This window comes from Pongo abelii, chromosome 4, assembly GCF_028885655.2.
Source record: "Pongo abelii isolate AG06213 chromosome 4, NHGRI_mPonAbe1-v2.0_pri, whole genome shotgun sequence".
Lineage (NCBI taxonomy): Eukaryota > Metazoa > Chordata > Mammalia > Primates > Hominidae > Pongo > Pongo abelii.
This window is the reverse complement of record NC_071989.2, coordinates 41538724-41552053: the sequence shown is the minus strand read 5'-3', so window position 1 is coordinate 41552053 and position 13330 is coordinate 41538724. Positions and strand designations below refer to the sequence as shown.

Genomic DNA, 13330 nt, shown 5'->3' with positions numbered 1-13330 from the left:
TTATATAATTCAGCATATTTTATTCAACAGAATGTTTTTTATTCATTTTCTGTGTAATCTAAGAACCTGTCAAAAACATAGAATTTGAAAGCATTTTGAATGCAGAAAAAAAATCACCACATTCTGATGTAGTGACACCGCTATTTAAAAACGAAAATCAATCTCATTAAAAATGAAGTGAAAGATAATAATTTTGGATTGATAAGTGACAATTAAATAAGTTTTAAACTACTGTTTTCATTATTTGAAAATTTTAATTGTAAGACTGATTTTAAATATTTGAGATGCAACTCCAATCTTTCTGAATTTGTGATTTTTAAAAATTGAAATAGAAAGTTTTTGCAATGTTTAATTTGTGTAAAAAAGCACTAAAAGATAAAAATAAGCAGGAGATGGGGGTAGGAAGATAGAACAACATAGTTGTGTCTGGATTTGCATTGAGTCTCTGTTGCAACTTCTTTTAAAAAGGAAACTAAAATGTAGAGATTCTCAATCCGGTTTAGCATACACAGGAGTTTCTCCCTAAAATATACCCGTCTTTCTTAATTTTGTATGTCTTCAACATAACATTCATTTAGTTTTATTCTGAAACTGAGTCTTAAAAACTGAAATACTTTTAAAGAGAAATGATTCTAGCTTAAATATTTCAGCATATAATAAGATTCCTGCCGAGAGCTCATCATTAGAAATATGAAACTAGTTACTCTGGACTTGGATTTTGATGTGCTGAATTATCTGCTGGTATTTCTTCAAGTCATAGATGCATAGTAAGTTTTCTACTTTTTTCTTTTTTTTTTAATTGGTGGGCATGCATATGAGGTTGGTGCTTCTTGAAATGGCTGGTTAAAAGATTTCCAGATGAAAGTTTACAAAGGCAGTAGTTCAGTTTTATAGAATATGGTTTTGGGTACATTTGTGATGGTGCTTTTTATAATATGTGATTGCTGTGTGACAATGTCTTTGTGAAGTCAATGGAGATTTCACATTTGGAAAACAAACCTTTGTGTAGTATCTTGTCATTACTAATTGAAGTGTAATTTTGTCAAATCTAACTTGTTCATGTTTTTATTTTCATTCATTCTGTTTCTCCTTACTCACAGTGTCCATCTATAGGACTGGTGTGTTTAAGACTAGAGAAGTTGCAGGGTTTTTCTTTGTTTGTTTTTGTTTCCTTTTTTTTTTTTTTGAGACGGAGTTTCGCTCTTGTTGCCCAGGCTGGAGTGCAATGGTACCATCTCGGCTTACTACAACCTCCATCTCCCAGGTTCAAGTGATTCTCCTGCCTCAGCCTCCTGAGTAGCTGGAATTTACAGGCATGAGCCACCATGACCAGCTAATTTTTTTTTTTTTTTGTATTTTTAGTAGAGACGGGGTTTCTCCGTGTTGGTCAGGCTGGTCTCGAACTCCCAACCTCAGGTGATCTGCCCGCCTCGGCCTCCCAAAGTGCTGGGATTACAGGCATGAGCCACTGCGCCGGCAGTTGCAGCATTTTTATTTGTTTGTTTGTTTTGGGGGGTTTATTTGTTTGTTTTTACTGAACAATTCTGGATTTACTGAACAGAAGGGATCTGAAAGCACTAATTACAAGTTTTGATATAACGTGTTTGAAACTCTGTGCCTCCAATATTTGCAGATGTCCTTTTTCTGAAGAAAGTTATATAACTAAGTCACAAAGCTGGCGTGTGTGTGTGTGTGTGTGTGGTGTGTGTGTGTGTGTGTTCAAGTTACCACTTCATTTGCCTAGGCAAATGAAAATTTAAAAAATAATCAGCTTGCGTTTTATACCTTATAATAAGCGTGTAGTGGACGAAAAGCAAAATATTCATCTGAATTACTTTTGAGGGAAAAAATTAAACTATAGGAAGCTTTGGCTGCAACTCATTAATAACCTAGAAGTCATTATCCATAACTGGATAATAAATAGATAAATTGAATAAAATAGTTCTTTCTCCTCAGAAGTGTTTAGATTTCCAGCTGGGAGTGGTTTGTTCTCTACAGGACATTTGGAAATGTGTGGGGACAGCCCAGGCTTTTAGTGGGTTCAGGCCAGACATGCCAAATAATCCTCAATTTCTGTGAGACATTCTGGTTTAAGGAAGAACTGACACATCATAATGCCAATAGCACCCCTATTGAAAGCTGACGGTGTCCCTATTCTTAATAGGTACGACATTTGGGAGATATTAGGAAAACATAATGGATAATTTTATTCTTTTTAAGTGCAGCCTCAGACCAATAAAATGAACTAATTAGGAAACAGAAACCTCCTCTTCCTAAAATTAGAGTTAAGGCCCACTTATAAGCAATTGGTAATTTAAATTCTCAATATTTATGCCAAGGGGTTTATTGATTTTTTTAAGGTGGTAATATGCTGAAAACAGTTTAAATCTTGTTGTAGGAAAATAGTGCTATTATCTCAGAAAACAAGAGATTTTTTTTTTTATTTTGTAATTTCAAGGGCTCAAAATTGGGACAACTATGCAGGTTTTAATGGCATTGGACCTCACCTGAAAAATAGAATTTAAAATTGAAATTAACATTTGTCAAGAGCCTGGACATCATTGTTTATATTAACAATGGAGTAAAATACAAGAGATTCTAGAAACCCACATATATTCACCAAGGAATGCAAAGTAAAATAAGCCACGTATTTAGTTCACACTTTGCCAGCTATTTTTACTCTTTGCTTCTCCATTAAGAAGAACTAAGGTTAGATTTATATCATTTTTATAATTTCATCAAACATTTGATTTAATCATTTTCAATTTGAATAAGTAAATGTTTTCAAGTACATTAGAGCAAGATCTCCTAAAGGCAACACCAATTTATTACATTCTCTTTTTTAAAGTTTTTAAAATGAAACTTCTCATCTGTGACAGTGACCCAGAGTCGAGTTCATTATTAGTGAACTTAAAACCCATAAACATGTTAGTTGATCTCACCGTATATGTGATATGGTTTGGTTCTGTGTCCTCACCCAAATCTCACCTTGAATTGTAATCCTCATAATCCCCACATGTCAAGGGTGGGACCAGATGAAGGTAATTGGATCATGGGGTGGTTCCCCAATGCTGTTCTCATGCTAATAAGTGAATCTCATGAAATCTGATGGTTTTATAAGTGTCTGGCATTTCCCCTGCTTGCACTCATTCTCTCTCCTGCTACTCTGTGAAGAGGTGCTTTACGCCATGATTGTTAAGTTTCGTAGGGTCTCCCCAGCTATGTGATACCGTGATTCAATTAAACCTCTTTTCTTTATAAATTACCCAGTCTCAGGTATTTCTTCATAGCAGCGTGAGAATGAGCTAATACAATTCGTATAGATGTGGTTACTTTCATTCAACAGGTCTTTCCCTCTAAGACCTGTTCAATATAAGTAAATTATTTGAAGCTTTCAAAAATATTTTTTGGACTCATACAGCATCAAAACATTTAAATGACTGGGTTCCAAGATCTGACATTTAGAAAAGGGCAGGTCTGCCTTCCAGTTTGAAACTTTTTCTGTTAACATATAACCTTCATATTTTCATTTATATGTGGTTGTCTCATATTTCAGCTAATAAAATCATTAAACCAAATCATGAAATTACTACAGTGTAGATACTTCAGCCAAAAAAAAACAACAACAATTGAATAAGTGTCAGAATCTTTCTTCACTTCATATAGGATAAAGAAGTTTATAAAATTTGACTTCACAAGTCACCTTTGGATTTTCAGATCTGTATAGCAATGCAATAATAATGACTTTCAAATGTGTTTTATGTTTCCTTTCCTCATAATACATTAACAAGAGCTTTAAGTCAACATTTAGATAATACCAAGACTATGTTATTATAGAATAATAAGAAAAATTAAAGCAATTTAATTTTTGCTTGTGAAGACCATGCCTGGTGGGTTTTTTCTTTATTGTTGTTTTTAAGTCATAAAAAGTATGATTGGGTAGAAAAAAATGAGTTAATTATGTAAAAAGATTTTTTTCTATGTGAAATTTTAAATTTGATTTAAAAAATTTATGCTGATGGTTGTTAAGTTTATTTCTTTCTTTTAAGTAAGTAATATCAAATACATACATGTAGGTGGGAACAATCCAGAAAAGCAAGAAAATTTGATAATTAGCCAAAAAAAAAAAGGGAAATATGTCGGTGGAATCTTCCTAATTCAGCATGAGGGGCCTGGGAGGTGTTATATATGTCAGCCTTAGATGGGAGAATAGACTGTTAACAACAAGGAGGGCAGAGTATGTGCCTACAAAAGCAGGTAGGTGAGTAGATGTGATATAGTTGTTTGTGGCTTTCTATTCTGATAGCTTCTATTTTCATAGTGGTAACACTTCCTTAAATCTAAAGAAGCCTGAAGCCTACTCCCAAACACTTTATTCATCAAGTGCAATAACCATTCAACCCAGCAGTCCTATTGCTGGGTATGTACCCAAAAAAATATAAGTCATTCTACCAGAAAGATACATGTATTCATATGTTCATCACAGCACTATTCACAATAGCAAGACATGGGATCTATCTAGATGCCCATTAACAGTGTGCTGGATAAAGAAAATGTGGTATACATATACCACGGAAAGCTATGCAGCCATGAAAAAAATGAAATAATGTCCTTAGCAGCAACATGAATGCAGCTGGAGGTCATTATCCTAAGTGAATTAATGCAGGAACAGAAAACCAAATACTACATGTTTTGATTTATAGTGGGAGCTAAACATTGCTTACACGTGGACACAAAGATGGGAATAATAGACACCAGGGCCCACTTGAGCAAGGAGGGTGGGAGGAGTGTAAAGGTCAAAAAACTACCTATGCTTACTACCTGGGTGACAAAATCATCTGTACACCGAACCCCCGTGAAATGCAATTTACCGTTGTAACAAACCTGAACATGTAATCCCTGAACCTAAAATAAAAGTTGAAAAATAATAAATAAATAAATAAAACTTGGAAGTACTCTCTGTAGTGTTTTTAGTGTAAACAAAGATGAAAGCTTCATCCAAATTGCAGAAAGCCTACCTCATTCAGAAAACAAAACACACCCCATTGGACTTGGGGATGGGAAGTGGGGATGGGAACTTCCCACTGATATTGCACCATGAGGCAATTGTTCTTTACCCATTTGTAAAATGTGTTCCCTTTTATCAAGGAACTGGCTGGCCTTCAATCTCTCTAGTAAGAGACTCAATCTGCTAGTAAGGTACAGATGTTCCAGAAAAAAAGAAGATTGGTTTGGAGTACGGTGCAGTTGGCAACATTATTGAGGTCATTAGAGGCAGGATATCATAACATAAAACCAGGAAAGCTTTATGCCAGAGAACTTAAATCCAATATTGAGAAACCCCTGTGTGATACAAAGATTAGCTGTCATCAAACCACAAAATTCTCTCAGCAGTGGGGCCCTCTGATTTCAGTAACTGAAAAGATGACGTTAAGGGAAGCTTAGCAGTCTGGGTGGTGCAGTCCAGCCTGAGGCCTGTAGAATCTAAGACTCTTAACCCCAAATTACATCTAACATGACATTTGCTCTCACTGCACAGCAACCTCATGATACTAACCTGTCAAAAGTTAGGAATGTAACCCCATACTTCCTTTCTGTTAGCACATCTCCACTCACAGATGCTTAGACAACTTTTCACAATGATTTTGCCTTACCTGGGAACTACTCCCTCTGTAGAGGCTGAACTATAAAGATAGGCTCTTTACAGTAATATAATCTCCTCATTGGACCACAGGTCAACTCCTGACCAAGCTGGCCACTCATATTCCCTTCTCTGGGAATTCAGAATTGGGACTGCCAATTTGTTTTTACTTTTGACAGACCTATAGCACGTAAATTCAGTTGTGAAACATTGTCTTCCCTTCATAGACTACAAACATCGAAAGCCAATCAGGGCAGGTACAAGAATGCATATGGTAGGCAGAGAGAAGTGGAGATGTGTTCAGGCTTCACAGTTTCCTGTTTCCTGATTAGAGTCCCTTCCCAAGGCTTGGCTTCATGAATGTCATTGATTCCATAAGACACACTTGTACTGCTATATACATTTCCTTTAAGTAAGCCCTTGTCTCCATTACTTGCAGCCCAAAGAGTCCAATTTCCCTTCTACCAAGAATATGAAAGATGAAAGTGGATCTTGTGTGACCATGTTAAAACTCTTATCATTTATTTTTTAATAGAATCTCACTCTGTCTCCCAGGTTGGAGTGCAGTGGCACGATCTTGGCTCACTGCAGCCTCCACCTCCCAGGTTTAAGCAATTCTCATGCCTAAGTCTCCCAAGTAGCTGGGATTACAGGCACCCACCACCATGCCCGGCTAATTTTTGTACTTTTAGTAGAGACAGGGTTTCACCATGTTGGTCAGGCTGGTCTTGAACTCCTGCCTCAAGTGATCTGCCCACCTCGGTCTCCCAAAGTGCTGGAATTACAGAGATGAGCCACAATGCCTGGCCAAGACTCTTATCCTTTTTTAAAGGTAATTTCTAGTTGACCCCTCAAAGTATTTATTCTCTGGGATGTTGATGTGGATGACCAGGAATCAGACATGAGCACCTATGCATTATACTCTGAGTCTTCACCAATTTCTTGCAAACTTTAAAGTGACACAATCCCTCTATACCTGTCTACTCATTTGCAAAATTATCTAGGAGATTAAAACACTTTCACTGAGATCCATAGTAACAGAAGTCACATATACTCTTGCAGGACTAGTCACTGTGTGCTTCCTATAAATCTTGCTTTCTGAATTGCAACTGTTCTTCAGTTAAATTTTTTTTATTATTATTATTATACTTTAAGTTTTAGGGTACATGTGCACAATGTGCAGGTTAGTTACATATGTATACATGTGCCATGCTGGTGTGTAGTACCCATTAACTCGTCATTTAGCATTAGGTATATCTCCCAATGCTATCCCTCCCCCCTCCCCCCACCCTACAACAGTCCCCAGAGTGTGATGTTCCCCTTCCTGTGTCCGTGTGTTCTCATTGTTCAATTCCCACCTATGAGTGAGAACATGCGGTGTTTGGTTTTTTGTCCTTGCGATAGTTTACTGAGAATGATGATTTCCAGTTTCATCCATGTCCCTACAAAGGACATGAACTCATCATTTTTTACGGCTGCATAGTATTCCATGGTGTATATGTGCCACATTTTCTTAATCTAGTCTATCATTGTTGGACATTTGGGTTGGTTCCAAGTCTTTGCTACTGTGAATAGTGCCACAATGAACATACGTGTGCATGTTTCTTTATAGCAGCATGATTTATAGTCCTTTGGTATATACCCAGGTATATACCCAGTAATGGGATGGCTGGATCAAATGGTATTTCTAGTTCTAGATCCCTGACGAATCGCCACACTGACATCCACAATGGTTGAACTAGTTTACAGTCCCACCAACAGTGTAAAAGTGTTCCTATTTCTCCACGTCCTCTCCAACACCTGTTTTTTCCTGACTTTTTAATGATTGCCATTCTAACTGGTGTGAGATGGTATCTCACTGTGGTTTTGATTTGCATTTCTCTGATGGCCAGTGATGATGAGCATTTTTTCATGTGTTTTTTGGCTGCATAAATGTCTTCTTTTGAGAAGTGTCTGTTCATGTCCTTCACCCACTTTTTAATGGGGTTGTTTGTTTTTTTCTTGTAAATTTGTTAGAGTTCATTGTAGATTCTGGATATTAGCCCTTTGTCAGATGAGTAGATTGCGAAAATTTTCTCCCATTTTTTACGTTGCCTGTTCACTCTGATGGTAGTTTCTTTTGCTGTGCAGAAGCTCTTGAGTTTAATAAGATCCCATTTGTCAATTTTGGCTTTTGTTGCCATTGCTTTTGGTGTTTAAGACATGAAGTCCTTGCCCATGCCTATGTCTTGAATGGTAATGCCTAGGTTTTCTTCTAGGGTTTTTATGGTTTTAGGTCTAACGTTTAAGTCTTTAATCCATCTTGAATTAATTTTTGTATAATGTGTAAGGAAGGGATCCAGTTTCAGCTTTCTACATATGGCTAGCCAGTTTTCCCAGCACCATTTATTAAATAGGGAATCCTTTCCCCATTGCTTGTTTTTCTCAGGTTTGTCAAAGATCAGGTAGTTGTAGATATGCGGTGTTATTTCTGACGGCTCTGTTCTCTTCCATTGATCTGTATCTCTGTTTTGGTACCAGTACCATGCTGTTTTGGTTACTGTAGCCTTGTAGTATAGTTTGAAGTCAGGTAGTGTGATGCCTCCAGCTTTGTTCTTTTGGCTTAGGATTCACTTGGTGGTGCGGGCTCTTTTTTGGTTCCATATGAACTTTAAAGTAGTTTTTTCCAATTCTGTGAAGAAAGTCATTGGTAGCTTGATGGGGATGGCATTGAATCTATAAATTACCTTGGGAAGGATGGCCATTTTCATGATATTGATTCTTCCTACCCATGAGCATGGAATGTTCTTCCATTTGTTTGTATCCTCTTTTATTTCCTCGAGCAGTGGTTTGTAGTTCTCCTTGAAGAGGTCCTTCACATCCCTTGTAAGTTGGATTCCTAGGTATTTTATTCTCTTTGAAGGTATTGTGAATGGGAGTTGACTCATGATTTGGCTCTCTGTTTGTCTGTTATTGGTGTATAAAAATGCTTGTGATTTTTGTACATTGATTTTGTACCCTGAGACTTTGCTGAAGTTGCTTATCAGCTTAAGGAGATTTTGGGCTGAGACAATGGGGTTTTCTAGATATACAATCATGTCATCCACAAACAGGGACAATTTGACGTCCTCTTTTTCTAATTGAATACCCTTTATTTCCTTCTCTTGCCTAATTGCCCTGGCCAGAACTTCCAACACTATGTTGAATAAGAGTGGTGAGAGAGGGCATCCCTGTCTTGTGTCAGTTTTCAAAGGGAATGCTTCCAGTTTTTGCCCATTCAGTATGATATTGGCTGTGGGTTTGTCATAAATAGCTCTTATTATTTTGAAATACGTCCCATCAATACCTAATTTATTGAGAGTTTTTAGCATGAAGCATTGTTGAATTTTGTCAAAGGCCTTTTCTGCATCTATTGAGATAGTCATGTGGTTTTTGTTTTTGGTTCTGTTTATATGCTGGATTACATTTACTGATTTGTGTATATTGAACCAGCCTTGCATCCCAGGGATGAAGCCCACTTGATCATGGTGGATAAGCTTTTTGATGTGCTGCTGGATTTGGTTTGCCAGTATTTTATTGAGGATTTTTGCATCAATGTTCATCAAGGATATTGGTCTAAAATTATCTTTCTTGGTTATATCTCTGCCAGGCTTTGGTATCAGGATGATGGTGGCCTCATAAAATGAGTTAGGGAGGATTCCCTCTTTTTCTGTTGATTGGAATAGCTTCAGAAGGAATGGTACCAGTGCCTCCTTGTACCTCTGGTAGAATTCGGCTGTGAATCCATCTGGTCCTGGACTCTTTTTGGTTGGTAAGCTATTGATTATTGCCACAATTTCAGATCCTGTTATTGGTCTATTCAGAGATTCAACTTCCTCCTGGTTTAGTCTTTGAAGGGTGTATGTGTCGAGGAATTTATCCATTTCTTCTAGATTTTCTATTTTATTTGTGTAGAGGTGTTTGTAGTATTCTCTGATGGTAGTTTGTATTTCTGTGGGATTAGTGGTGATATCCCCTTTATCATTTTTTATTGCATCTATTTGATTCTTCTCTCTTTTCTTCTTTATTAGTCTTGCTAGCAGTCCATCAATTTTGTTGATCCTTTCAAAAAACCAGCTCCTGGATTCATTAATTTTTTGAAGGGATTTTTGTGTCTCTATTTCCTTCAGTTTTGCTCCGATTTTAGTTATTCCTTGCCTTCTGCTAGCTTTTGAATGTGTTTGCTCTTGCTTTTCTAGTTCTTTTAATTGTGATCTTAGGGTGTCAATTTTAGATCTTTCCTGTTTTCTCTTGTGGGCATTTAGTGCTGTAAATTTCCCTCTACACACTGTTATGAATGTGTCCCAGAGATTCTGGTATGTTGTGTCTTTGTTCTCATTGGTTTCAAAGAATATCTTTATTTCTGCCTTCATTTGGTTATGTACCCAGTAGTCATTCAGGAGCAGGTTGTTCAGTTTCCATGTAGTTGAGCAGTTTTCAGTGAGTTTCTTAATCCTGAGTTCTAGTCTGATTGCACTGTGGTCTGAGAGAGTTTGTTATAATTTCTGTTCTTTTACATTTGCTGAGGAGAGCTTTCCTTCCAACTATGTGGTCAATTTTGGAATAGGTATAGTGTGGTGCTGAAAAAAATGTATATTCTGTTGATTTGGGGTGGAGATTTCTGGAGATATCTATTAGGTCTGCTTGGTGCAGAGCTGAGTTCAATTCCTGGATATCCTTGTTAACTTTCTGTCTCATTGATCTGTCTAATGTAGACAGTGGGGTGTTAAAGTCTCCCATTATTATTGTGTGGGAGTCTAAGTGTCTTTGTAGGTCACTCAGGACTTGCTTTATGAATCTGGGTGCTCCTCTATTGGGTGCATATATATTTAGGAGAATTAGCTTTTCTTGTTGAATTGATCCCTTACCATTATGTAATGGCCTTCTTTGTCTCTTTTGATCTTTGTTGGCTCAAAGTCTGTTTTATCAGGGACTAGGATTGCAACCCCTGCCTTTTTTTGTTTTCCATTTGCTTGGTAGATCTTTCTCCATCATTTTATTTTGAGCCTATGTATGTCTCTGCACGTGAGATGTGTTTCCTGAATACAGCACACTGTTGGGTCTTGACTCTTTATCCAATTTGCCAGTCTGTGTTTTTTAATTGGAGCATTTAGTCCATTTATATTTAAAGTTAATATTGTTATGTGTGAATTTGATCCTGTCATTATGATGTTAGCTGGTTATTTTGCTCATTAGTTGATGCAGTTTCTTCCTAGCCTCGATGGTCTTTACAATTTGGCATGATTTTGCAGTGGCTGGTACTGGTTGTTCCTTTCCATGTTTAGTGCTTCCTTCAGGAGCTCTTTTAGGGCAGGCCTGGTGGTGACAAAATCTCTCAGCATTCGCTTGTCTGTGAGATATTTTATTTCTCCTTCACTTATGAAGCTTAGTTTGGCAGGATATGAAATTCTGGGTTGAAAATTCTTTTCTTTAAGAATGTTGAATATTGGCCCCCACTCTCTTCTGGCTTGTAGAGTTTCTGCCAAGAGATCCGCTGTTAGTCTGATGGGCTTCCCTTTGTTGGTAACCCGACCTTTCTCTCTGGCTGCCCTTAACATTTTTTCCTTCATTTCAACTTTGGTGAATCTGACAATTATGTGTCTTGGAGTTGCTCTTCTCAAGGAGTATCTTTGTGGCATTCTCTGTATTTCCTGAATCTGAATGTTGGCCTGCCTTGCTAGATTGGGGAAGTTCTCCTGGATAATATCCTGCAGAGTGTTTTCCAACTTGGTTCCATTCTCCCCGTCACTTTCAGGTACACCAATCAGATGCAGATTTGGTCTTTTCACATAGTCCCATATTTCTTGGAGGCTTTGTTCGTTTCTTTTTATTCTTTTTTCTCTAAACTTCCCTTCTTGCTTCATTTCATTCATTTCATCTTCCATCACTGATACCCCTTCTTCCAGTTGATCGCATCGGCTCCTGAGGCTTCTGCAGTCTTCACGTAGTTCTCCAGCCTTGGCTTTCAGTTCCATCAGCTCCTTTAAGCACTTCTCTGTATTGGTTATTCTAGTTATACATTCTTCTAAATTTTTTTCAAAGTTTCTAACTTCTTTGCCTTTGGTTTGAATTTCCTCCAAAGGAAATTGTAGCTTAGAGTAGTTTGATCGTCTGAAGCCTTCTTCTCTCAACTCGTCAAAGTCATTCTCTGTCCAGCTTTGTCCCGTTGCTGGTGAGGAACTGCGTTCCTTTGGAGGAGGAGAGGCGCTCTGCTTTTTAGAGTTTCCAGTTTTTCTGCTCTGTTTTTTCCCCATCTTTGTGGTTTTACCTACTTTTGGTCTTTGATGATGGTGATGTACAGATGGGTTTTTGTTGTGGATATCCTTTCTGTTTGTTAGTTTTCCTTCAAACAGACAGGACCCTCAGCTGCAGGCCTGTTGGAGCTTGCTAGAGGTCCACTCCATACCCTGTTTGCCTGGGTATCAGCAGCGGTGTCTGCAGAACAGCGGATTTTTGTGAACCGCGAATGCTGCTGTCTGATCGTTCCTCTGGAAGTTTTTTCTCAGAGGAGTATCCAGCCGTGTGAGGTGTCAGTCTGCCCCTGCTGGGGGGTGCCTCCCAGTTAGGCTGCTCGGGGGTCAGGGGTCAGGGACCCACTTGAGGAGGCAGTCTGCCCGTTCTCAGATCTCCAGCTGCGTGCTGGCAGAACCACTGCTCTCTTCAAAGCTGTCAGACAGGGACATTTAAGTCTGCAGAGGCTACTGCTGTCTTTTTGTTTGTCTGTGCCCTGCCCCCAGAGGTGGAGCCTACAGAGGCAGGCAGGCCTCCTTGAGCTGTGGTGGGCTCCACCCAGTTCGAGCTTGCCAGCTGCTTTGTTTACCTAAGCAAGGCTGGGCAATGGCAGGCACCCCTTCCCCAGCCTCGCTGCTGCCTTGCAGTTTGATCTCAGACTGCTATGCTAGCAATCAGCAAGACTCCGTGGGCTAGGACCCTCCCAGCCAGATGCAGGATATAGTCTCCTGGCATTTTTTAAGCCCATCGGAAAAGCGTAGTATTAGGGTGGGAGTGACCCGATTTTCCAGGTGCCATCTGTCACCCCTTTCTTTGACTAGGAAAGGGAACTCCCTGACCCCTTGCACTTCCTGAGTGAGGCAGTGCCTCGCCCTGCTTCGGCTCATGCATGGTGCGCTGCACCCACTGTCCTGCACCCACTGTCTGGCACTCCCTAGTGAGATGAACCCAGTACCTCAGATGGAAATGCAGAAATCACACGTCTTCTGCGTCGCTCACGCTGGGAGCTGTAGACCACAGCTGTTCCTGTTCGGCCATCTTGGCTCTAATCCAGTTAAAATTTTATAAAGATAAAATGTTGTCGATTTGATTAAAGTCTATTCCAACACTTTATTATGATTTCCTTGCTGTAGGAAATTACATAACATTTATATTAAGCTGAAATTCACGTGGTAATCTCTGATCTATCAGATAATAATTAGAATAATTGTGAAGGTTCTGTAAACGGAGTTATCAAGGTTCTCTTCACTCTCCATTTGGTAGCTATATAATGAGGCTGGTGATATAATCTATAAGTAATATTTTAATTAAACCTAAGAAATGGAGGCTATAGATGTAGGTACTTCTGTAGAAACTCTATTTCACTAGCTAAGGAGAAGACAAAAATTATAAAACTATTCTTTCTCTTTTTTTTTTTGAGACGGAGTCTTGCTCTGTTGT

The 13330-nt window shown here is 38.5% G+C and overlaps 1 protein-coding gene across 1 annotated transcript in view; it reads left to right on the top strand.

Annotated features, from left to right (window-relative positions):
* Positions 1-474: 474 nt before the first annotated feature.
* The window catches only part of C6 (complement C6), a 134710-nt gene continuing 121854 nt past the window's right edge, over positions 475-13330 (top strand). Inside the window, exon 1 of the mRNA XM_024247179.3 lies at positions 475-767. Within this exon, the coding sequence (XP_024102947.2) occupies positions 761-767 (7 nt within the window). The 5' untranslated portion in view covers positions 475-760. The remainder of the gene's footprint in view (positions 768-13330) is intronic.